Raw genomic sequence first — 26,370 nt, 5'->3', positions numbered from 1 at the left:
ATTTGTGAATTATGCTAACACCAATACAACAAAGAGACCAAAACATGCAAACTCATGGAGAATACTGGACCACAAATACATGGTGTACATGGAATTATATAACACACACAATACGTAAATACAAATAGATTCCATCAGTTTACTGTACAGGTCTTTAGCAATTAACAGACAGTTGAAAAGAAGGTTTCACTTGACAGCAAAATTAATTTGGGAGGGAACAAAACAGTGACATCTTGTCCTGGAAAACAGCAAGAGAGGTAATATATCAAGGAGCTAAAATTTTCTTTGGCATGGTCAAGGGGAGAGAGAATTGAGTTTTGCCAAACTATTTACATGATGTTTTGTTATACTGCAGCCAATGCAATGTTAATTTGCACAACCTTTTGTAAAAATATAAATGGTGTTTTTTCAATATGCCTTCATATCAATATTTTATTCAATATGTTGCATCTGTGTATACAACAAAATGGTAATAAACACAAACTGTACAATGCAGACAAACTCATTGCTTATATGTATGTCAGTTTAGAGTACATACCAACATGTCTGATACATATTGCCTACTACATGCAGTTCATTTCCATCCTCTTCCCATGCAACAGATGAGACAAGAGGCAAACTTAAAGGAGTAATGAAAGCACAAGGAACAACAAATCCTTTCCTCTATGCTGAAACAGATTCTTAAACAAGCTCGTTTAAGACCATTCCAGTCAGAGAAATAAACACCCATGAAGGCAACCTGTGTGAACGACAATCAAAAAGGTTATGTGTCTTCTATTTGCAGTGCAGAACAAATCACTGGCAAAAATAAAAAGGAAAAAGAAAGGTTAACTACACAACTGGCTGGGATGGCAGCATGATGATCATGAACACTGGAAAATTAGTCAACATGGCAAAGGATATCAATTCTGGTGTGCGGACCTCATTTCTGCCCCCAAGGCTTCTCGTACATGGAAAGATAAAGAAATGCTGCTGCTGGATGGGCCTGAAAGGTTGCAGCGCACTGGGGGCCGTCAGGCTTCGGAAGCAGCAGGAATTCAAAAAGAAAAATGCTTTCATTGGCCTTCTAAAAGTAGTTGCATGAGCTGAGATGTGACGCAATCGCCATACTCTCTTCTCAGTCCTCAAGACAGTTGCAAACCTCAAGCCTGCCCCTCCTCCTATTCATACAACAGCTTGAAAAAAACAAGAAAAAGATCCATTTCACATCTTTTTATTTTGCTTTCCTGCTTAAAGCATTCCAGATTTATTTATTTATTTATTTCTCTAATTGTGCAGTACAGAAACTTAATTGTCTATTTAAAGTTGAAGAAAGCAGACTCCAGGAGCTGGGGCTTTGGGAAATAACACATAACATTTCACAACTGAGAGTAAATAAGGAGAGTTGACAGACGTGGGCAGAGAGCTTCTCTTTGGGCATTTCCGGCGCTCCTTCTGCACGTGGAGTGCTGCATGAGCCGGGGGGGGGGGGGGGCTCCTGTGATCCCTGCGGATCCAGGGGATGGGAAGTAGGTCCCTTTCCCCTGGAGTGGTGGCAAGCAATTCGGACCACATGCAAAGGGTCTATTTCACAAGTGTATTCTTGTTTCTAACACCACCAGCAAAGGGACTAACGGTTTATTTTTTGCGAAAACCCTGTTTTCTTTGTCTTATTAAGTACTTGGAAACTGAACATTTTTTAAATCAAGTTTCACTCATCTGGTGGAAAAAAATCCAACTGTAAACAGCCTTTGTCTTGATTAGAAAGGGAACAAAAATTAAATGGCCAAAAATACTAATTTCCTCTATTTTTCATTAAGCAGCAATACATAACCTACCTGGACACATATTAAATGTTTGTTTATTAAAATAGAAGCTGATATGAAAACCTTCTAAAAACCAAGAATAGTTCAGTGTTCAATTTATAACCTCCTAGCAGTGTGTCCTATTTGTGACTTTTCAGAAAGAAGCCATGCTGGGTTCAGTGAAACTTACTCTCACCCAGGTAAGTGACTGTAGGGCTGCAGGTCTGAAATCTGAAAAGACCATAATGGATATCATTAGTGTAAACAATTTTTTTAAAGCCAATCTGAAAATACAGTCTCAAAAAACAAAAAAACAAAACCCAACAAGAGTTGAGAAATATCTATGAAAATGAATACGAAGTGGAATTGTATGTGGTCTTCCAGAAATGAGGTACATTTTGGTCCATATCATGGCTCCAGCTTTTAACAAGTTTCTAATGAATACTTTCAAAGTCTTTACCAATTAATGTTTTGCCTAATTTTTCTTGTGGCCAGTATTTGTTCAATTCTTAGTTGGCTTCAACCCTCTCAACTAACCTCCAGGAAATATCCACAGTATTTATGATGAAAGTTTTTGGCCTTGTAATCATTAAGAATTTTCCTAATTTGGTGTAGTACAATGGAAAGAATACTGAGATCAAGGCAAGGCACCATAAACCTAGCAATTTGGTGGACATCATATCCTAAGAAGCTGGACTGAAAAATATGTCATTGGGGCACTGGTGAAATAATACATCGTGTATTTAACTCTGCATGCTCATTTTTTTTTTTTTTTTTAGAAAGAAACACAAAGGAACTCTTTAAATATGTCCTGCTTAAAAACTTCCCTCTTTTTTTAAACACCGAAAATATTAAAGTATATTCCATGACTATCCTTTGCATTGGTGCTGCAAAAAAGAACACAACAACTTCCTTGCCCATGCTTTGCTGAGTAAGAGTGTAGACTGCAGCCAAAAATAAAGATGGCGTCACTTTTCATTCATTAAAAACAGGAAAAGGATTCTATTATTTTGAAATGGACTTAGGTAGCGCAATTCTCATCTATCTTAATTTAATTTTTAACTTTCAAATAATAAGGACTAGTTGATGAAAAAATGAGCCTTAATTCAGGCCTACAAGGCCTACAGAGTTCTTTGGACCCACTTTCCCAAAAATGTGTGGGTCTTGCTCGCTGGGCAAGGCAAATGTTACCATTACCAGTAAGCCTGTGATATGTATAAAACACACACACACACACACAAAGAAACTACCAGGGGATTTCAAACACTGGCCGCGTTTGATGTTGTTCCCTTCTCAGTAATGCCAGCCTCAAGAACACCGAATCCCCATTTGCAGCTCTTGAGTCAATGGTTCTATTCTTTGACAGATATAATTCCTAATAGGGTTTGGAAGGCTCCCTTGAATCCCTGATTGCTTTTCAAAACTAAGCCATCAGCAACATTTAAATCTGAGAGAAACACAATCCCTGCAAAGGAGTCACACAGACAGCAGAGCGAGCAGCCTTGTAAAAAAGGGGGAAGAAGAGAAAATTCATAATAGCACAGGTTTACAGCATCTATCTAGAAATTACTTGTTATTATTTTGTGTGCTACAAAATTGAACTTAAAACACATGGGTTTCCTGGACTCAAAAGGGTGGGTTTACGGGTAACTGTCAGCAGGCAGGATATCAAGTGTACTTGTGAAGTATGTCATTCACATGAGGTGTCACAGTCACAGAAAAGATATTAAAAAGGCATTCCATATCTGGTAGGGCATTCCATGGTCTGAGTTCAGCTGGTTATCCAGGTGTCTTCTTTACTGTGGAGGAGTTACAGGTTGAGACTTAGCCGCTTGCAACAAACTAGTTAAGAACACACAGAGGGCAAGCATTCGCTTCCCTCCGGCTGATCTGCAGATACCAGAGTGAGGCAGTCTTGCAAGGATAAAGTGCTCAGCCGTACTTAGAGAGCTCAGTAAGTCACAATACCCATGAGGATCTGGCTATGTCGTCTTAACCTTGTTAACTGGTTTGCCTCCATTCATTATTGCCGATGCACTTGTGCTTTTACTTGGAGTCACCCCAGGCTTGGGCACTGTTTCTCCAACATCATGCAAGGATGGTTCCCGATACATGGCAACTAGGAGGGAAAGGGGGAAAGGAACGGGAAGCAGAGAAAAAGAGGGATATGTATGTTAAGACAAAATGGCACCAACGTTCATTTAAACAAACCTTTCAGCTCCACCATTTTACCCTCCTTAACCTCTGTGTGTTCAATGGAAAGTTGCACCATGGTTTGTGTGTGTCACCGTGTGTGGGTGTGCTTTAAGGAGGGTCGGTTTTGTTTTTGCTTTTAAAAGCACTGTTTGTATCTGTGCCACATACCAGTAATTTCTTCCTTCTTCCATTACTTTTGATAAATTGCAAGTCTGAATTTGTATCCAGGCATATGGTGCTAAGACTGCATTAAACACAGAATATGATTTGCCTGTACAAAATATACAGTTTGTTCCAGGACATCAGCATTAGCTATAGTGTGGCACAATCCACTGTTTTCTCTGCTGCAATTAAAGTATACATGAACCTTGAAAACTGCCTAATACTTAGTTGACGACTTGCCCAACAAGCCACTCTATTTAAGACTGGCCGTATAGCTGTAAAACCACAGGAGAAAGACTTTCCTAACCTTCCTACCTACATATCTTTACAGAGAGATATCAGCAGTAGAACTGGGATTACTGAACCATAGCCCCTTCCTCTTTAAAGCTCTTTTTCCTGGTTTCCCTGGGACACTAAGCCCACCCAAGCTGAGCATCTCAGTCCTTCATTGGAGAAATTTTCTGCCAGCTGTCCTGCCCTCGGTTTATGTAGTACAATCTCCCCCAACCTGATGCCCTGCGACTCTCACCATCCTAGTCAGCACACTCACTGGCCATGTAGGCAGGGAATTATAGTCACAGCCTAACACCTGTGGGGCACCGGGGGGAGGGGGAGGTACAGCTGACACAGCGCCCCTCTTCCCTCCCCATCAGTTCTAAGCAAGGGCCCTCCCGTGGCAGTAGGGATCCTTGATTTGACAGCAAGGAATGATTCTGGATCGGGATGACCTTTGAGACCCCTTTCGCTCAGGCCTGGTTCTACGTTTCAGGGGCTCCTCCTTGCCGCCTGGTCCTGGCTTTTCTTTCTTGCTGTTAAGCATGGGTGCATGACAGCAGGGTCCTCAGAGGAGGAGGAGGAGGGCTGTGGTCCTGCAGTGAGCACCAGATGGCTGCATAGTGCTTGCTCACCATGCCCGACCATCAGCATATCGTGGTGTGCCTTGTGAGCAACCAAGTACTCCCTGGGGTGTCAGAAAAGCAACCTAATCCAGAGGCATCTCTACTTCTGCGACCTCCACAACTGCACGAGAATGTTGTCTGCTGATGCTGTCTTGTTCTCACAACTTCCTAGAGTAAAGTCCTGGTGGGAGTGTATATGATACATATGGACACAAAAAGGTACTTGGTTTCTTCGGGCAGGAGGAACCAATGTGATACCCACTAGAATACAACTCCCACAGTCTCTAACCATAGGCCATGTTGGCTATAGTTGATGGGAGTAATAGTTCAAAATATCCAGGAAGCATCAGGCTGTCTATCCCTGTTATAGGTGTCTTTTTGTTTCAACGAACAGAATAGGTATTCAGTAGCAAGTCTATTCTAGAAGAATGTGCCAAAACTATTATTTTCTTTGTATATTAAGACCAAATGGTATGAAAATGTTACTTTCCGTTGACACAAATGGATGTAATGATGCTGATGATGTTCAATCAACACTGGCTAAGGCATCTGTCCTGAATTTGTCAAATTCTTTAAAGAGAGAGTAAAACTATAGGAATCCACTAGTACGAATCTTCTGTTGTAAACTGCAATGCTCGGTGTTTGAATGCCATTTGTATAGCATTATGCTGTAAAAAACTACCGTGCGACTGGGTTTTATCCTACAGTTTCTTTATGCTAAGAGAATTTCTCCTCCCTGTGTGGAGATGGGGGAATGGGGTGCAGCAGGAAGGGAAGTTCTGTTGTGCAAGTGGAAGTTCACTTATACAACATTGGAGGTGACCCGCTCTCTGTACGAATCCACAACAGAAGTGTTGAAATGAACAGGACCTGCCCTGGCAGCAAACCCCGCTGAGTCTATGCTGTGCTAAACCTTATTAACTTCCAAGCAAACTCCTAGAAACAGCGTTCAGTGAATGGGACCCACAGTACTTTGGGAGAGGGGGAATAATACACAGTGATATTTTCTGCCATTTGCCTGTGGTTAATAAAATCACAAATACCTTTCTCCTGAAATGTTGGAATAGATGAGACTAAACTGATTACATTTTGTGAAGAACAGACTACTGTAAGAAGCCCCCTTTGGATACATTTTAGACCCCTGCTTTCTATAAAACTGACCCTAAACTGTACTGACAGTAGGCACACTAATCCCAGACCAGAAAACAGCCAAGGTGCCCTGGGGAGCTGTCATACCCCTACTGATTCCAGAAATCTAATACACATCCTGCCAAGTTGCAGCCTGATTAAATGTCCAAGTTAAATGGCAAACATCAAGTTCAGCACTACCTTGACGGAGGTAATAATTTTTCCTGGCCCATCTGCCTTTAGCAATTAACAAATACACTGGGAGGGCCAGTTTCAAAATTAACTCCCCCATTGGCTGCACTCAAATTTGCAGCCATGTCCTTGGGGATTGATATACAAGTATCCTGGCTCTCAATTCAGGAATTTAGTTTAAGTCTTAAGGAAATTAATTTTGGGAAATTATAATTAGTGCAAAACTAGAACAGAGAAGTTAGAAGTTAATTATACGTTAATTCAAAATCACAGATTATAAAGCTGGCATGTTTCAAGAAATCATAACTAAGATTGACTATTACAGCACACTAAACTGCAGTTAATCTGAAAGACAAAATAGATATCATATTAGATCTGTATCAAGCAGCTACATCCTTCTTTGATATTTTTTTTTAAATGCTAGAGTAGGGAAACGTGAGGAATCTGTTTCAGGAGGGAAGCTGTCAGATTTCCTGGGCTTTGCTCTCCAGGCTTTGGCCCACTTTCCTGGGGCCATGAGTCCAACTGCCTGGTGAGCAGGCGAAGCATTCATGTAGCCTATGCACAAATCAAGCCCTGTCTGACTGCTGCGCAAGAGGCATCTCTTTTCTGTGCATGTGATTTGCCGCTTTCATTTGTGCTGCACATGATGTGGAAGAAGGTTGCCAGTAGTGCAACAGGGATTCCTTGAGCATCCACAGACCTCCTCAAGGGCAGATTCTGCAGAGCTTCATCACAACATTACCCTAGAGTAGGCACAAGGTTTCAGATCAGGCTCAGAACCCAGCTGTGAGCCCGCACACCACACCACAGAGCAGGGACTGATTCAGGTCCTCACAGTTAATTATGGAATTAAAGTGATAGCTATTCAGACCATAAAGCAAAAAAGTAAACTTATAGATGCTTTGTGCAGAAAAAGGAAGGAAACCTGTGAGCCCAAGGCCAATCTAGGCTTGTTCTCTTAATGCAAAAAGACACACTGCTTACCTTTAACCATAGTTCTTGGAGTGGTCATCTGTGCAGACAAAGGTTTGGCTCAGTGTCTGTGTACAGCCTTTGTCAGAAAGCTTCTACAGCTGAGGGGTTTTTGGCAGGAACCCACCCCCAGTGCACATGACACAAGGGGGGGTGTTTCTTGCGCATTCCCTCCATTCTACTGAGGTGACTCACTGTGACCTTGGAATTGAGGGGTTATCATATTATGCAAAGAAAAAAAGCACTGATGCTGGTACAAAGGCAGAACCATGATCAGTGAAGTGGGTGGAGGGTTCAACCAGGTTCCAGTGCAGGCAATTATCAAGTGATGAAAGCCCTCTGCTGAACTCCATCAAAGGAGCTCTTCCCTTGGTGGGATGTGCTGTTACCCTCAGGGGGAGTTGCAGTCATGCTAGTTCTTATGCCAGTTTCATGGCATGATGCCTGTCTTTGAGAAGAGGCCAGAAGGCATTTTCCTTTGACCCCATAACATACAAACAGGCAAGGAAAGACTCTTATCTGAGGCTGAGAGAAAGCCAAGGTGCTTTTTCACTGTTGATTCTAGAGTCAGAAAAAGGGTTGGCGACACAATAGGCTTGTTCAGATGAAAGTTGATGACCTTTGGGAGAAAAGTTATGTCCAGGCAAAAACCAACCTTGTCTCTGTGAAAAGTCACATGAGGCTCAATTCAAAGAGCACAGAGTTTGCATGGATGGTGGGTTGATGTAATCCCTACTAAAAAGGTGACTTTCTGCATAAGAAGATGAATGTCTTATATAGCCATCAGTTTGTTGGCTGACAAGACTTTAAGTCCAGTAGAACTACAATAGTAAGTACTACACTGTGGAAGAGGAGTCCTGGCCCACAGTCTTGACTGGCAGGGCTGCCACATTGACACACTTAAGGATCTGATGAAGCAGTGGGTGACTAGTTACTAAAGAAACATCAGCTGGACAGTGGAAAGCAGGAATTGCTGCCAAACAGACCCACAGTGATGAAAGGGCGGATGATAGGATGGAACCACGGATAAAAGAAAGCATAACACACATGGGAGGGGGCAAGTGGCATGATCAGTGTTTTTGGTATTTCAGAATGCACAACCATTTAGAACCACATGACTTCCTTTTCACTGATTTGCTAGAAGTGTCAAGAGTTTAAAGAGTTGGAGCTAAAGTTAGCTGGAGGGACATAGTGGGCTTATCTATGCTTTTACTTTGAGAATCATTACATTTGGGTGATGGATTCAGCCCCACTTCTGAGAGAGAGGATCTGGCCTGAGAGGAAGGTGGAAGTAAGTTTTACATGCCAGATGAAGTAGCTGAGTGAACCATGGATGTCTGGGCTACATTGTTATTGCTATTATTGTATTGTCAATCTGCAACTTTGCAATAGCTCTTGTCAGGAGAGAGAATAAGTAACAAAGCTTGCCTTTCCATGTATAAAGGAAAGCATCTCTGAGAGACCCTGGACCTATCTCAGCCCTGGTACAACAGTTCATGCATACCGTACCCTCCACTATGGTAAACAGATTGGTCCATGGCATTCCTCATTTGTCAAAAAGTAGGTGAAGGACCTCTGATGCAACTGCCACTCCTGAGACATTCAAAAGGAACGGCTCAACCAGAACACTGCATATACCAGTGACATGAAGGACAATCAGCTGAATATGCCTGGGAAAGTACCAGTGAAGTATTTTCATAGTACGGATTGGCAGAGTGATTGATTTGGGTGCTTCCTTGTTTGTTCGATTGTAAAGTTCTCTGAAGTTATTTGTATATGTCAATTCTATAACTGGAGACTGAATGCTTTCAGTGCCTTCCAGACTGCTAAATAATTGATGTGACAGAAAGCCTCTGACACTGACCACACATCCTATATAGTTAATGGATCACAGTGATCCCCCTACCCCTTGAAAGATGCATCTATTGCAGGAATTCTGGAAGGAGAAGTCAGTAGACATAGTACACCTTCTAACAGATTGAGCTTGGCCACCCCCCAACAAAGGGAACTGCATATGGAGAGTGGGATCGCGAGCTGCATACAATGGGCACTGAGTGCAAGAGTGAAAGTTCAGAGGAACCAATTCTGTATTAGGTGAATGAAAAGAGGATCAAACTCCACCACCAATATGGAATCCATCATCAGGCCTAGAAGCTATTGTACAGAGAAAGTTGTAATGTAGTAGGCTTGTATGAGGTTTTTTCCTAAGGCAGGCAAGGCCAATGCACACTCCTGTGACAGGAAGTCACAACCAACCACTGTATCCAAACCCACCCTGAAATACTGTATCTGTTGCATAGGGATCAAAGTAGAGTTGTCATGATTCACAGAGAGGGTGAGCTGTCTCAAAAGAATGGAGAGTTTGATGGAGAGTTCCTGTTTCAAGGGTGTGACCAGGAACCAATTGTCAGTGTAGCCACATATGACCTAAGAACACAAGATAAGCCATGCTGGATCAGACCAAAGGTCCATCTAGTCCAGCATCCCATACACATGGTGGAAACTAGCTTCTCAGAGTATCACTTGAGGAGGATGGGTGCAAGACCTTCACTTGCCCAAGCTTCTCAACAACTGGCGTACCCAGGCATGTCACCTCTGGTCAACCAGGTAGTACATAGCTAGTAATGTAGTAGCCACAGATCATCTTTGCTTCCATGAATCTGCCCAAGCCCTTTTTAAAGCTTCTACATTTGTGGCCATCACTACTTCCCACGGCAGTGCATTCCATAATTTAACTATATGTTGTGTGAAGATGTAGTTTCTCTTGTCTGTCGTAAACCCTCCCCCAAGCAGCTCCATGAGATGACCCAAGGTTTGAGTGATATGGGCCAGGGAGAAGAATGTCTCCTCCTCCACTTTCTCCACATGGATTATTTTTATTTTATTTTTAATAGTTTTTATTAAACTAACAAAAACAATACAGTTAACATAGTAACAATAAACATAATTAAACATTAGTAATAAACATAATTAAACTATATGTTAATATCAGTGTTACTTCCACTAGGACCAACAACTCTAGTTAATGCAAGATCATGTATTTATTCGGGTCGCCCCACTTTTCAGGTAAGGTAACCTGAACACAATCTTCCAAGTGCAGTACCCCTAAAGATTTGTATAAGGGAAGTAAGATTTTGGCAGTTCTATTTTCTGTTCTGCTCCTAATTATGCTTAGGATGGAGTTTGCCTTCTTCATAGCAGCTGAGCGTTGGGCTGATATTTTCGAGTTGTCAGCTACTACAGCTACTACCCCAAGATCCCTTTCTTGCTCAGCATATACTTGAAATTTGCTTATATTGAACTGCGTTTGCCATTTTGATGTCCATTCTCTCAGTTTGGAAAGAACCCTTTGGAGCTCCTCACACTCCCTTTTGGTTTTAACCAGCCTAAATAGTTCGGTGCCATCAGCAAACTTGGCCACTTCACTACTTACTCCTGAGTACAGTTCATATATGAATAGGTTGAAAAGCATTGGTCCTGATGCAGAACCCTGTGGGACTTCACTGATGACATCTCTTCACTGGGAGAAATGACCAATTATTCCCACCCTCTGTCTTCTGTTCTTTAATCAGTTTGTTATTCATAAAATGACTTTCCTTTTTATTCCATGACTGCCTAGTTCACTCAGGAGCCTTTGGTGAGGGACTTTGTTAAAGCATTTTGGAAGTCCAAGTAAACAGTGCCTATTGGACTACCCAGCATGACACTCACAAGAAACTTAAATAGGTTTGTGAGACCAGACTTACCCTTGCAGAGGCCATGCTGACTTTTTCTCATCAGAGCTTGTCTCTCTATGTGTTTACTAATTCTGTCTTTAATTATGCTTTCAAGCAGTTTATCCAGAACAGATATTAAGCTAACTTGTATGTAATTTCCCAGATCCTCCCTGGATCCCTTTTTCAAAATTGGTGATACACTGGCCATTCTCCAATCTCCTGGCACAAGGACTATTTTAGCGACCTATGTTTTAGTAGGAAGCCCAGCAATTTCATGTTTGAGTTCTTTAAGGATTCTAGGATGGATACTGTCTGGACTGAGGGCTTGGTGACATTCAGGTTATCACTAAGGCCAAGAGCTTCTTCTTTGGCCACAACTAAATGTCTTAGTTCCTCAGACTCCTGGAATATCAGCTCAGGAACAGGTATCTTCCCTGCATCCTCCACTGTGAAGACTGAAGAAAAGAATTCATTCAGGTTCTCTGCAATATCCTTGCCGTGCCCCTCACGGCACCTTTAATTCCATTATTGTCCAATGGACCAATTGCTTTCCTACTTTTGATCTATTTAAAGAACTCTTTATTGTTGGCCTTGATGATATTAGCTATATGCTCCTCAAATTGCTTCCTTGCTTTTCTGATGCAAAAGCCAAGATGAGCACATTTTACTTTCTTCCATTTGATGAAGACCTGCGGTGCCATGGATAGACCAAATGGGAGGACACAAAACTGATAGGCAATTTTACTGACCATGAACTGAAAGAAATGTTGTCTGGAGTACTCAATCACTATTTGGAAGTAAGTGTCTTTCAGGAACATCGCTGCAAACGAGTCGCCTTTTTAAAGAAAGGTAAAATGGAAGACAATGTAGTCATTCTAATGTTGTGCGTACGTGTGTGTAATAAAAAATTAACTTAATGCAGGTCCAAGAATGGGCACAGTCCTCCATCTTTCTTCAGGGCAGTAAAATAACAGGAATAGAAGCCATCATGAAGACAATAAGATGATACCCACTGGATTGCTCCTTTCAGTATCAGAGAATCCACTTCTGCTTGCAGGACTGTGAAAGGAGGTGTGACACGAATTAAGCCTAAGGCAGTAAGTGGGGGAGGGGAAGAAACATCAAACGCAGTTTTATATCTTCTCGTGGCAATATTGAGGGCCCACATGTCTGATGTAATTGAAATCAAAGGAAGGAGCAGAAAATGGTCCAAAGAAGGGAACAGAGAAAGGGAGATGACATACAAAAGGGAGTGAGAAGTGATGTTTACTTGGGAGGTCCAATTTACAGCAGATTGTGTGGTACCTGGAAGTTCTGTATGGGTGCTTGGAAGGCTGTGGAGGCCATTGGTGGGAATATGATCACCCTCAGGGGTGATAATGAATATAGCTACATGGTTTAAAGAACCCTTCCCCAACCTTGTACTTTTCAGACACATTTGGACTGCAACACCCAGAATTCCCAGTCAATGGCCCTGCTGGATGGGAATTCTGGGAGTTGTGGTCCAAATTCCTCTGAAGACCACCAGGCTGGGGAAAGCTGGCTTAAAGGAAGAAGGAAGGAAACTCTTTTCTAGCAGGGGCTCTTGCCTTATGCACTGTGTCCATGGTGTTATCTGTAGCAGCACTAAAAACACTAATGCGTCTCATGAGAGGCTTGCTGATCTAAGCCTAATATGGCATCAGAGGACTATAGCACCTACCAACAGACCAGAGCTTCCTTGAGGCTATTACAAGGGCAGTCAAATGAACTGAAAGAATGTGTGGGAAGCTGCTGGTCATGTGCATTTGGTGCCAGGAGAGGGTTCCTACCAAAAATTCCTCAGCTATAGGAGCTTCCCCACAAAGACTCTGCATGGGAGCACAGAGGCTACAAAGAACATTATGCACAAAGTTTGAACACAGGGAAGAGATGAGTGCTGCAGGCGTTCACTTACAAGGGTAGCAACTGGTGCTTGGATCGCACTTGGTGAGAGCAGGCCCTGCATCTTGCATTTAAAACATCTGGCCCAAGGCTTTGCTGTGGTGGCTTCTGAAGTGGATTTCGAATGCAAAATCAGCTTGAGATTAGTGAGCGCAGTGCATCAATTGGCTCTTGACTTTAACAAGCTTTTTTTTTTTTGCTTTCTAAAGTGGAATATCTACATTTCATTCTTTCTTTCTTAATTGTAAGCCATTTAAAAAAGAAGAGCTTCTGCTGTAACTAATATCCTCTCTAGCTGGTTAAGTAACACTTTCTTGCTTCGATGTGAACTCTGAATTCTTCTTTGGAATAATCATACGTATTTCATGGGGCACTTTCAGGCAAAATGCTGCACATATATTACCTCAGTAATCCTTACAACAGCCTGTATTCTTATTATCCCCATATTGCAGCTGGGGACCAAAGCTGGAGGAGGGCTGGCATGGCTATGGCCACCTTTTGACCACATTCGATGAATCTGTAGCAAGGCTGACGCTTGTCCTGTAGGCTTCCTTTTCCAGGGCTCAGTCTTTCAGCCCTCATGCTGCACTAGAACGCTGTTCTGAGATGCTGGAATTGCTCTCAGAATGGCTGTCTGCACTCATACCCTGACTGAGGATCCTTACACAGGAACCTTCTCAGAATACAAAGCAAGACCAAAGAACCCTGGGAGTGGAACAGGTACCACTCAGCATTTACAGCACGTGGGACGGCACACAAGTACACCACTGAAGCCACCCACTCTGTTTGTGATCGTACAAGTGAAGATAAAGTATTTCAGTAGTTTGGTATATCTGGCTGCTCCAAACCAAATCTTACCTTCCAATGGCTTCGGTAGAAAATGAGCTGCTGGTTTCGTTTTCTTCACTCTGTTCCCTTTCATGACTTGCCCTTCTTTATTGAGCCCCAAGAACCAGGCCCTACCTGACTCTTGTTGTCTGTATAGCATTGATGAGTAGATTACATAATAATTTTCAAAAACAGACTCCTTAAACTTGCATTCTGGTGTAAAAAGTTCCTGCAAAGAAAAGCAAAGATGTTAGAAGATACTCCAACAAGGAGGTTCTCCTGTTCATTTTCACAATGAAATACAAAACCTCAAGTGGCATTTGGGGCTAAAAGACTGTTATTGGCAGCATACAACTGAGCTGATACGTTTGCTGCTTGTGTGACATAAGCTATAAGCATATAATAAAAATACTTTTGGAATGCAAAGTGCTGTAGGTGAGGCAGAAATGCTGTATGCTGTTAATAGACTATGTAGACTTTTTGCCTGTTAAAATGCACAGAAGCCAACCTTGCACTACATCAACAGAAAACACTGGTGAAAGAAAAGCTTTGTGCACATTTCTCATTTTTACAGACATCCAAGATATTCCATGCAACTGATCTGTAAAAAAAGTCATTGAAGGAAGGAGATGAAGAGTTACACAATGTTGCTTTTACACACACACTCACATAGTATTGTTAACAAAGGAATTTTTAAAGGTTACTCTACCTTTAAAAGTACAGCAAACTCAGGCAAACAACTTCTGTTCCTAAAAGGGACCCTGCACCAACATTATTTGCTGCCATTCAATTATATCTGACTGCTCAGCGACCAGCTAGCAAGAAATATATGTAGTGCCAAACAAAAGCTTCTATAAACCTTTCAAGCATAAGCATCAAACACAAAAATCTTTCTGAGTATCTATATTCAGTGACCATTCCATGTAACTGAAGACTTGTCAGTCTAATTTAAAAAAAAGATTATTAATGATCAACTGACTATGAATCAAAGAAACACAATATAATCTAAAATATATGCTAAAATTAAAAGACTAGAGGGAGGAGAACTGTCTCTCTGATGTCAGTAGAAGCAAAAGGGTGTGTTGCAAGAGCTGATCAGTGGGTAGATTTCCCTGACATGTTTCCAAACCTGGAAGAAACATAGACCTGCTCTTGCGACCAATGGGAGAGAAATTGCAAAGACATTTTTAAAATCACCCATAAAAAGGCAAGGAGAAAAATATGCGCTCCACATTTTGTACCCTAGTAGTCATTCTTTCCAGGTGACACAAACACGTAATGAAGGAAATTATCAAGAACTCCTGTGCAACCCTCTTAATTTGGGATGCCTCACCTAATAGACAGAAATACCTGAAGTTACACAGACAGCAATGGGAGTGGTGCGTGTGCGTGCTTAGCTTTGCTGCTGGGTTAAACTTGCTTAACTTCAGCTGAAGTGTCACATAACTATGCAAGCATGTGCATGTGCATCCATATGTGCACACTCAGGCCTGGAGCCAGCTTGCATGGTACCACTGAAATCATTCGAACATCGCTTACTCATCACTAAGCTGCCCCATTGATTTTGTTGGACTGGAGCCTGACTGACGTAAAAGATAACTTAGATAACCCCGACTAACAATAAGAATAAGCTTACCTAACTAAGAAGAAGAATTCTTATGCCAAACCGCTATCTTTTGATACAGGGTTGCCTCGAAAAAAATTGAAGTGTTTGTGTAGCTGAAGTTACAACAGATTATACCAGTGATGGCGAACCGGAAGGGGCACGCAGAGCCCTCTCTGTCAGCACGCGATCGCCCCAGCAGCCATGTGCGTATTTGGAAAGATTAAGGGCGCCCACGACTTGTGAAGATTTCACATGGCTGGTCAGTGAGCTGTCAGGGATTTTCTTGGACTCTGATTTTAGCAGAAGGTAGGAAAGGTAGGATATATACTTAGGTAGGAAATACACTCAGATACCTTCTTCAGGGCCGCCCAAAAGCTGGTGGTCAGTGGAATGTTGCCCCTTTGTAATTGTTCTTAGTCGCGAAGTCATGTCTGACCATCGCGACCCGATTGACAACTTTCCTCCAGGCCCTCCTGCCTTCCACCATCTCCTGGAGTCCACCTAAGCTCACACCAACTGCCTCAGTGACTCCATCTAGCCACCTCATCCTCTGCCGTCCCCTTCTTCTTTTGCCATCTATTGTTCCCAGCATTAGACTCTTCCCCAGGGAGTCCTTCCTTCTCATTAGGTGGCCAAAGTATTTGAGTTTCATCTTCAGGATCTGGCCTTCTAAAGAGCAGTCAGGGTTGATCCCCTCTAGGACTGACCGGTTTGATTGCCTTGCGGTCCAAGGGACTCGCAGAAGTCTCCTCCAGCACCACAATTCAAAGGCCTCAATCCTTTGGCGCTCAGCCTTCCTTATGGTCCAGCTTTCACAGCCGTACACTGCAACTGGGAAAACCATAGCCCTGACTATATGCACTTTTGTTGGCAGGGTGATGTCTCTGCTTTTTAGTATGCTGCCTAGATTTGCCATAGCTTTCCTCCCCAGGAGCAAGCGTCTTTTAATTTCCTGGCTGCATTCCCTGTCTGCGGTGATCTTGGAGCCCAGGAAAATAAAATCTGTCACTACCTCCATTTCTTCCCACTCTATTTGCCAGGAAGTGAGAGGACCGGATGCCATGATCTTAGTTTTCTTAATGTTGAGTTTCAAGCCAACTTCTGCGCTCTCCTCCTTCACCCGCATCAAGAGGCTCTTTAGTTCCTCTTCACTTTCTGCCATTAGATGGTGTCATCTGCATATCTGAGGTTGTTGATACTTCTCCCAGCAATCTTAATTCCACTGGGTGATTCATCTAGCCCCACCTTTCTCATGATGTGCTCTGCATATAAGTTAAATAGACAGGGTGACAGTATACAGCCTTGCCGAACTCGTTTCTCAATTTTGAACCAATCAGTGGTTCAGTGTCCAGTTCTCACTGTTGCTTCTTGACCCGCACATAGGTTTCTCAAGAGACAAATAAGATGGACAGGTACTCCCATCTCTTTAAGAACTTGCCACAATTTGTTGTGATCCACACAATCAAAGGCTTTAGCATAGTCAATCAAGCAGAAGTAGATGTTTTTCTGGAACTCCCTAGCTTTCTCCATCATCCAGCGTATGTTGGCAATTTGACCTCTAGTTCCTCTGCCTCTTGAAATCCTGCCTGTACTGCTGGTAGTTCTCGGTCCACATACTGCTAAAGCCTAGCTTGTAGGATTTTGAGCATTTCTGCTAGCATGTGAAATGAGTGCAATGGTGCGGTAGTTCGAACATTCTTTGGCATTGCCCTTCTTTGGGATCGGAATGTAAACTGACCTTTTCCAATCCTGTGGCCACTGTTGAGTTTTCCAAATTTGCTGGCATATTGAGTGTAGCACTTTTACTGGATCATCTTTTAGGATTTTGAATAGCTCAACTGGAATACTGTCGCCTCCACTAGCTTTGTTGTTGCTCAGACTTCCTAAGGCCCATTTGACCTCACATTCCAGGATGTCTGACTCGAGGTCAGTGACCACCCCATCGTGGTTATCAGGGATGTTAAGCTCTTCCTTGTATACTTCTTCTGTGTAATCTTGCCATCTCTTCTTAATCTCTTCTGCCTCTGTTAGGTCCCTGCCATTTTGGTCCTTTATCATGCCCATCTTTGCATGAAATGTTCCCTTTACATCTCTAATTTTCTTGAAGAGATCACTGGTCCTCCCTATTCTATCGTTTTCTTCTATTTCTTTGCACTGTTCATTTAAGAAGGCATTCTTATCTCTTCTAGCTATTCTTTGGAATTCTGCATTCAATTGTTTGTATCTTTCTCTTTCTCCCTTGCCTTTTGCTTCCCTTCTTTCCTCAGCTACTTGTAAAGCTTCCTCAGACAGCCATTTTACTTTCTTGCATTTCTTTTTCTTTGGGATGGTTTTAGTTGCTGCCTCTTGTACAATGTTGCGAACCTCCATCCATAGTTCTTCGGGCACTCTGTCTATCAGATCTAATTCCTTAAATCTATTTGTCAACTCTACCGTATATTTATCAGGCATATGATTTAGGTCATACCTGAGTGGCCTAGTGCTTTTCCCTACTTTCTTCAACTTAAGCCTAAATTTTGCAACCAGAAGCTCATGATCTGAGCCACAGTCAGCTCCTGGTCTAGTTTTTACTGCCTGCATAAAGCTTCTCCATCTTTGGCTGCAGAGCACATAGTCAATCTGATTTCTGTGTTGAATGTCTGGTGATGTCCATGTGTAGAGTCGTCTCTTGGGTTTTTGAAAAAGAGTGTTTGCTATGACCATCGTATTCTCTTGACAAAATTCTACGAGCCTGTGCTCCGTTTCATTTTGTACTCCAAGGCCAAACTTGCCTGTTATTCCAGTTATCTTTTGGCTTCCTACTTTAGCATTCCAATCCCCCCATGATGATAAGGCCATCATTTTTTGGAGTTAATTCTAGAAGGTGTTGTAGGCCTTCATAGAACTGGTCAACTTTAGCCTCTTCAGCACAGTGGTTGGGGCATAGACTTGGACTACTGTGATGTTGAATGGTTTGCCTTGGAGTCGAACTGAGATCATTCTGTCATTTTGGAGATGGTATCCCAGTACTGCTTTTCCTACTCTTTTATTGACTGTGAAGGCTACTCCATTTCTTCTGCAGGATTCTTGCCCACAGTAGTATATCTGATGGTCATCTGAATTAAATTCACCCATTCCTGTCCATTTTAGTTCACTGATTCCTAAGATGTCAATGTTCAGTCTTGTCATCTCTTGTTTGACCACATCCAGCTTGCCTTGATTCATGGATCTTACATTCCAGGTTCCTATGGAGTATAGATCTTTACAGCATTGGACTCTCCTTTCACCACCAGATACATGGTTCTGTTCCATGGTTCTGACCCAGTCACTTCATTCTTTCTGGCGCTACTAGTACTAGCCCTCTGCTCTGCCCCAGTAGCATATTGGACACCTTCTGACCTGAGGGGCTCATCTTCCGGCGTCATATCTTTTTGCCTTTTGGTACTGTCCATGGGGTTTTCATGGCAAAGATACTGGAGTGGGTTGCCATTTCCTTCTCCAGTGGATCACGTTTTGTCAGAGCCCTCTGCTATGACCTGTACGTCTTGGGTGACCCTGCACGGCATAGTTCATAGCTTCATTGAGCTACGCAAGCCCCTTCGCCACGACAAGGCAGTGATCCATGAAGCAGCCTTTGTACTGGTGGTCAGCAAACTCAGGTTTTGTTGCAGTGTTGACACTTTGTGATAAATAAGTGGGTTGTGAGTTCCAGTGTGGGCACTCGGCCTCTAAAAGGTTTGCCATCACTGGATTATACACTTGGTTCTTTATTCTACACTGCTATGATCCCTCAACTTCTTGTGCCACAAGATGCACCTATTGCATCTAATAGGTGTGCCCTGCCAGTAGTGGATGGAAATCTGCATGCACCAGGAAGTGGGGGGGAGCAAGTGTAGTGCAGTGGTTAAACCTGGTGGTGGTACCCTGCAGATGCTGACCTTGGTTAGAGTGCTGTTCCTGTTTCTATATAGCTGCAGAGCCAGAATTACTGACTGTCAGCTGAACACACCTCCCAGGGGACAGTGAATCTGAAATGTGAGGACAGAGAGGAAACCAGGAAAGTTGCCATGTTTTCTTTCCAAATAGGATAAAGTTGGGATATAAATATGGTTTTTGAAATTACTTGGTAGAAAAAGAGAAGAGAAGGCTGGAGGAAGATGGAGAAGGAAAAGTGGAGCTAGCAGATTCCCTCTGGGAGGGATCCTGCAGCTCTACTCCTCTCTAGAGTGTTTATGTTTAACACACTAGAGCAGTGATGCAAAACCTTTTAGAGACCAAGTGCCCAAAATGCAACCCCAAACCTACTTATTTATTGCTAAGTGCCAACACTCCAATAAAATCTGAAAATTGAGGTTTCAGTTTAGAAAAACAAATCACAGCCATCATTTCAGCCCATTCTCAACAAATTCCAACCATCAAAATCGTGCCAGGACACCTCGTTTTCCGAACTCCAACCTACCCTGGGGCACATGCCTAACTCTAATATAGCGGTAAACTACCGTTGAAGATAGGACGATTTTCAAAAAGTCTTCTTTGAGTAGCTTTACTGCAATGCTCATTATTTCTGCCCATTCTAAAAACATTCCAACCATCAAAATAATGCCAGGGCACCTCATTTTCCAAACCCTAACACTACTCAGAGGCACACTGCTACCCGTGATACACGCCTAAAGTTCCACTGAAAAGAGGGGGATTTTGAAGAAGCCTTCCTTGAGTAGCTTTTTCTGCACTGCTCATCATTTCTGCCAATTCTAAACACATTCCAAGCATCAAAATCATGCCAGGACTCCTTGATTTTCTAACCATAACCATACCCTGCTGCACACACTGAACCCTAATATAGGGCTAAAGTTCCACTGAAAATAGGACGATTTTGAAAAAGCCTTTCTTGAGTAGCTTTTTCTGCCCTGCTCATCAATTCTGCCCATACTAAACACATCACAACTCTCAAAATCATGCAAGGACACCTCGTTTTCCTAATCCTAATCCTACCCTGGTGCACACCCCAAAGTCCTAATACAGGGGTAAACTATCAATGGAAAGAGTGCAATTTTGAAAAAGCCTTCCTTGAGTAGCTTTTTCTGCACTGCTCATCATTTCTGGCCATCCCATACTCATTACAACCCTCAAAATCATGCCAGGACACCGCGTTTTTCCAACCCTAACCTTACCCTGGTGAAGACCGCTACCCCTAACACATGGCTAAAGATCCATTGAAAACAGGTGAATTTTGAAGAAGCCTTCCTTGAGTAGCTTTTTCTGTCCTAACCCTACCCTGGTGCACACACCCAACCCTAATATAGGGGTAAACTACCATTGAAAACAGGACTATTTTGAAAAAGCCTTTCTTTAACAGTTCTTTCTTCAAAGGTAATCATTTCTCCCCATTCTAAACACATTCCAACCATCACAATCATGCCAGGACACATCGTTTTCCAAACCCTAACCCTACCCTGGTGCACTTCCCTAATGCTAGTATTGGACCAAAGCTCCACTGAAAAGAGTGCGATTTTGGAAAAATCCTTCCTTGAGTAGCTTTTTCTGCACTGCTCATTATTACTGCCCATTCTCAACACATTCCAACCATCAAAATAATGCCAGTACACTTTGTTTTCCTAACCCTAACCCTACTGCGGGACACACGCCTAACCCTAATATGGGGCTAAAATTCCATTGAAAATAGGACGATTTTCAAAAAGCCCTCCTTGAGCAGCTTTTTCTGCACTGCTCATCATTGCTGCCCATTTTCAACACATTCCACCCATCAGAATCATGCCAGGACACCTCGATTTTCTAACCCGATCCCTACCCTGGTCCACTCACCCAACCCTACTATAATGGTTAAGTACCATTGAAAAAGGCTTCCTGGAATAGCTTTTTCTGCACTACTAATCATTTCTGCCCATTCTAAAAACATTCCAACCATCAAACTCATTCCATGGCACCTCGTTTTTCTAACCGAACCCTACCCTGGTGCACAACCCTAACCCTAACATAGGGGTAAACTAGCGTTTAAAAGAGTACGATTTTGGAAAAAGTCTTCCTTGAGCAGCTTTTTCTGAACTGCTCATCATTTCTGCCCATTCTAAACACATTCCAACCCTCAAAATCATGCCAGGACACTTTGTTTTTCCAAACCTAACCCTATACGGGTCAACACCCATTACCCTAATATAGCACTAAACTTCCATTTGAAAATAGGACTATTTTTAAAAAGCCTTCCTTGAGTAGCTTGTTCTGCACTGCTCATCATTTCTGCCCATTCTAAACACATTCGAAGCATCGAAATCATACCATGACACCTCGTTTTTCTAACCCTTTGCCCTACCCTGGTGCAAAGCCCTAACCCTAATATATGGGTAGAGTTCCATTCAAAATAGGACGATTTTGAAAAAGTCGTCCTTGAGTAGCTTTTTCTGAACTGCTCATCATTTCTACCCATTCTAAATACATTCTGACCCTCAAAACCTTGCCAGGGCACCTCGTTTTTTCAACACTAACCCTACGCTGGTGCACACCTCTAACCCTAATATAGGGTTAAATTTCCATGGGAAATAGGACAATATTGAAAAAGCCTTTCTTGAGTAGCTTTCTCCGCAGAGTTCATCATTTTTGCTCATTCTAAACACATTCCATCACAATCATGCCAGGACAACTCATTTTTCTAACCCAAACCGTACCCTGATGCACTCCCCCAATGCTAATATATGCCTAAGTTCCCCTGGAAATAGGACGATTTTGAAAAAGCCTTCCTTGAGTAGCATTTTCTGCACATGTTAACATTTCTGCCCATTCTAAACACATTCCAACCATCAAAATCATAGCAAGACACCTCATTTTTCTAACTCTAATCCAGGGATGGTGAACTTTTTAGAGACTGAGTGCCGAAGCTGCAACCCAAACCCTCCTATTTATCGCAAAGTGCCAACACTGTAATAAAACCTGAAAACAGGTTTTAGTTAGGAGAAAACTCACAGACAGTCCTGGCAAATGTATGTATATCCTTGGCAGTGCACTGACCAGCCATGCAATAGCTCAGACTCGTTTCTGCTAATGAGTCGCAGAATGTGACTTCATTGCCTGGTACCACTACTCCTTCACCAGCATGCTCATGTCCCCTATGTATGCTGTTATCCGATGCTCGGCTTCTGGGGCAATGCTGGGGTGACTTGGCTCACGTGCTGACAGAGAGGGCTCTGTGTTCCCGCTGTGGCATGCATGCCATAGGTTCATCACCACTGCACTAGAGGTAAATCATGAGCAATTATGCCCCCCATAAATTTTCTAATCTCTCCCAAGCTTCCTGCATTAATGGCAGGGGACGGTCTCACGTGTCCTGGAGAATAGATAGATATGCAACGGTGTTTGTAAACATTAGTGGCTTTCATTTTTAAAGCCATCCTTGACATGATCAAGAAGTTTCTGTTCTTCTGAATCAGCAATGGTAAATTCTGCATTCTTGAATTCTATGCACCTTTCATTTTGCCTTGTGTCCTCACTTAACCTAGCCAGGTTCTCCAAGGGGTATCAATCTTGTATTCTCCTGCTGCTTTTACTGTCCTTGGGCATCCCCAATGCAGAATGCAATGGAGAATGTTGTGACATTTTAGCTGACTTGCATACTTTTATTAAAGTGAGAAATGTTCAAGACGAGTTAGTTGACAGATGTAAATTGCCAGAGAGTTTTTCACTTTTGCAAAGGTCAGCTAGAAAAAAATGTGATGGACTGACAAAATATTAAATGCTTTGGATGGCATACTATGCTGCATTTAACGCCCTTCTGGAACTGCAGCTAGTGCAACTCAACCAAACTAATCCCTCATAGCTATAATCTGAATCATCAGAGAGTTGCATGATTTTAATAGAGGGATTCCTAATTCCCTGTGGATGGGATGGTCACCTTTCTGGAGTGTCTCTGTGACCTTTTCTTCATGACCTTCTCTTTCTGGGTCCATTTATCCAGTTCATTTTCAATGCAAATCTTTAATAGTGCAATCCCATCTATGCCTGTTCAAAAGTAAGCTTCCTTTAATTCAATGGGAGTTACTCCCAGACAACTGGGTACAACATTGCAGCCTTAAGGGATATATGCTATACACACAAATATACGTAGACTTGCTATTGCTGATAAGGTGGACATAAAAGAAGCAACTCCTCTTGTTTCACCTTCTCAGATTACCACTAAAATTGTGTCTGCACTCTTAATAAAATGCCCTTTTCATTGATGGCATTATGCCAGGGATGTGAGGTACGTAGTTTTATGGAAGATTCATTCAGGTTATTTTAACTAGTGGGTTTGCTGTAGAGAAATTTGATTTTTCCCAGCAACTCTACAATATATGGCTGGGAAGCTCTGGTTCCTTTCCAAGGTAATGGTTCCAGTGCCCCTGAAATGAGAATTGCAAGGAAGCTGGAACCTGGTGTCCATGAAATCACAGATGAAAGACACACTCCTTTGTACTTCATGGATAGGGCAGATACAGGTTTTCCACTTGCCATGCTCACACCAAGACCCTGCACAGGTTTACTCAGGAGCGCTGGCCTTATCAATGGGCAGAGTAAAGCAAAGACACCGGTGGCAGAGAGTGGTGGTAGTGGTGGCCGCCCCCAGACATTTCTCCTGGCCATTCCCATCTCTTGGAGGACAGAGAAGGTGTGCCACAGAGCTTGCCCTGCAACTCCTTAAGTGGCCTGCTGCCCTGTGCCATCACCATAGCTGAAGAAAGATTCTTCTACCACCAAGCTGCTCAGTTTCTATGCATGGGGTAGGATGGCACCATCTTGTCATTTGCTAAGGTGACTTGGGCCAGTGCTGGTGTACTCAACAGCACTTCGACAGGCTTACATAGGACTGCAGTCTTGGCATTCCTGGAGTCCTGCTATGTTGCTTTTGCAAATAATTGGTTTGACGTGCCAGGAATGTGCAGTCCTTGCTGCATATCCTGCTTTCTGCCCTCACTGGGTGGGATTTTTTTCCCTCCAATGTAAGTTCCCATTTTAGAAAATGAGCCCTTCTTGTTTAACCTTTAGAGCAGAAGAGTTGATATGAACTTCAAGAAGGATTCTTTAGTTTTTTAAAAGTGTTATACCCTGTCTTTATACATAGTTGTCAAGGAGCTTTCAACAAATAAAGCAAAAAATTGTAATTAAAATACCAATTAAAATTATAGTAGTAGGAAAAAGAACATTGGATATTGACAACTTGCTAAAAACAAACATGGATATCCATTTCCCTAATGTAAAAATTTTGGAGTACAATCTGCTCCTATTCTCTGGGCAGCACAGTTGTACCTAGGGAGTCCTCTTCCCTCCCCAGTTGACCCCTTGGCGGTGCCTGCAGTGGTGACTGCAGCCACTGTGAGCAATGCAAGGACTGTGCACCTCCTTCAGTACTGCTTGCTTCCCTGCCCCTTGCCAGTAAGCTAGTTCTGCCCCCATAAAGGCTAGGGCAGTGGAGGGGAGAACAAGATATACTGGAGATACACACCAGCCCCTGGTGGTGAATGCTGGTGGGTGCATATGGGTCATAGACTTCATTCTAGGCTGTGCACTTTTTTCAGTTAAGAATATTCAACCTGCGGTCTTTTCTACATGGACTGTTACTATAATGCAGCTACTTTCGGTTTCCATCACATAACTGGGATCTAAGCATTACATGAGGAACATTTCCTTTCCTGCTTTTCTGCTCCATTACCTCTAGCTGGCACCATGGTAGAGCGGAAAAACACAAGAGGAAATTAAACTTCTTACATGTAACAGGACACAGTGGAAGTGTCTTCCTGGTAAAATGCAAAGTATTCTGGGTACCACCTTTTAAAAAGACGATCAAGCAAGTAAAGCAGGGGTAGGCAAATACACGGAGGTTGAGGTCCATTTTCATCATCTCTGATCCCAATCAGGCTGCACTGTGTGGGACATTGGGATGAGCAGAGAATACTTTTTTGCTAAGAAAGCTGGTGGGCTATTTCTAAGGCAGACTAAGATAGTCATATATTACTTGCTGAATTACAGTGGCAAAGCAGCAGTGCTTGTTTGTGGTGGTGGTAGGGAAGGGGCAGTACATAACTGTTTGGATATCATTAGACTGTTTCCAGAGGAAGGTAGCCAAGATGGGGAGGGGTCTGAGAAGCCAAGTCTCATGAGGAATGGTTGAAACAGCTGGGTTTGTTTAGTCTGGACATGAGAAGATTCCTGGAAGATATGACAGTCTTTAAATAAGCAAAGTGGTTTCACATTGAAGACAGAGCAGATTTATATTTAAGTCTCAGCTCATATTTACATGTTGGTAGAAGCTCTTTTTGTTGCTCCTGATATTCTTTGCAAGTCTCAGCTCATAATCAGCCTTAGCCTTGCGGAGAATCCTTCTGCAATGAGCCTCCTCCTCCCGGTATACCCTTTTGTCTGCTTGCCCCAGTGCCCATTTCATATAGAGGTTCCTTTTATGCCTAATGCCTCTTACTACTTCTCTTCTCATCCATAGGGGTGATCTCCTTCATCTCCCTGCCTTGCTAACTAGAGGTCTCGTCAAGGCTTGCCCCTCCAAGATCACCCTTTTTAGTGCCACCCAACTTTCTTCAACTCCCTTGCCTTCCAATACCCTCTCCCAGCAGACATTCCGCAGTTTGGCTTTCAATTGATCAAAATTGGTCCTTGTGAAATCCCAGATTCTAATACTTGACTTGTCACTCATCCCCATTCCCCTGATCTCAAAGCAAAGGATGGAGTGATCACTCGCATCCAGTGCTCTGCTAATCTGCACCCCATCTATCAGCTTCTCCCTGTTGGTCCAGACCAAGTCAAGGGTATTTCCCCCCTCGTCACCTCATGGACCCTTTGCGTGAAAAACCCTCCTTCTATAGCATGGATCCTCAAACTATGGTCCGCAGGCCTTAAACAGCCTGCCATGCTCAGTGCGTCTCAGAGCTTTTGGACTCACTTGGAGCAAACAATCTCCAAGCGAGTCCAAAAGCTCTGAGCCGGTG

At 42.8% G+C, this 26,370-nt stretch overlaps 1 protein-coding gene across 2 annotated transcripts in view; it reads right to left on the bottom strand.

Moving 5' to 3' along the window:
• Nucleotides 1-3,766: 3,766 nt before the first annotated feature.
• FGF14 (fibroblast growth factor 14) overlaps nt 3,767-26,370 on the bottom strand; it is a 146,622-nt gene continuing 124,018 nt past the window's right edge. For both annotated transcript variants that reach the window (XM_044429399.1, XM_044429401.1), the window contains exons 4-5: nt 13,834-14,032; nt 3,767-3,903 (exon numbers count right to left, since the gene is read on the bottom strand). In XM_044429399.1, coding sequence (XP_044285334.1) covers nt 3,767-3,903; nt 13,834-14,032 — 336 coding nt within the window. The remainder of the gene's footprint in view (nt 3,904-13,833; nt 14,033-26,370) is intronic.

Source organism: Varanus komodoensis, unplaced genomic scaffold, assembly GCF_004798865.1.
Source record: "Varanus komodoensis strain SLA01 unplaced genomic scaffold, ASM479886v1 scaffold2, whole genome shotgun sequence".
Taxonomy (NCBI): domain Eukaryota; kingdom Metazoa; phylum Chordata; class Lepidosauria; order Squamata; family Varanidae; genus Varanus; species Varanus komodoensis.
Note: the sequence above shows the minus strand (reverse complement) of the source record. Positions and strands in the feature narration are given on the sequence as shown.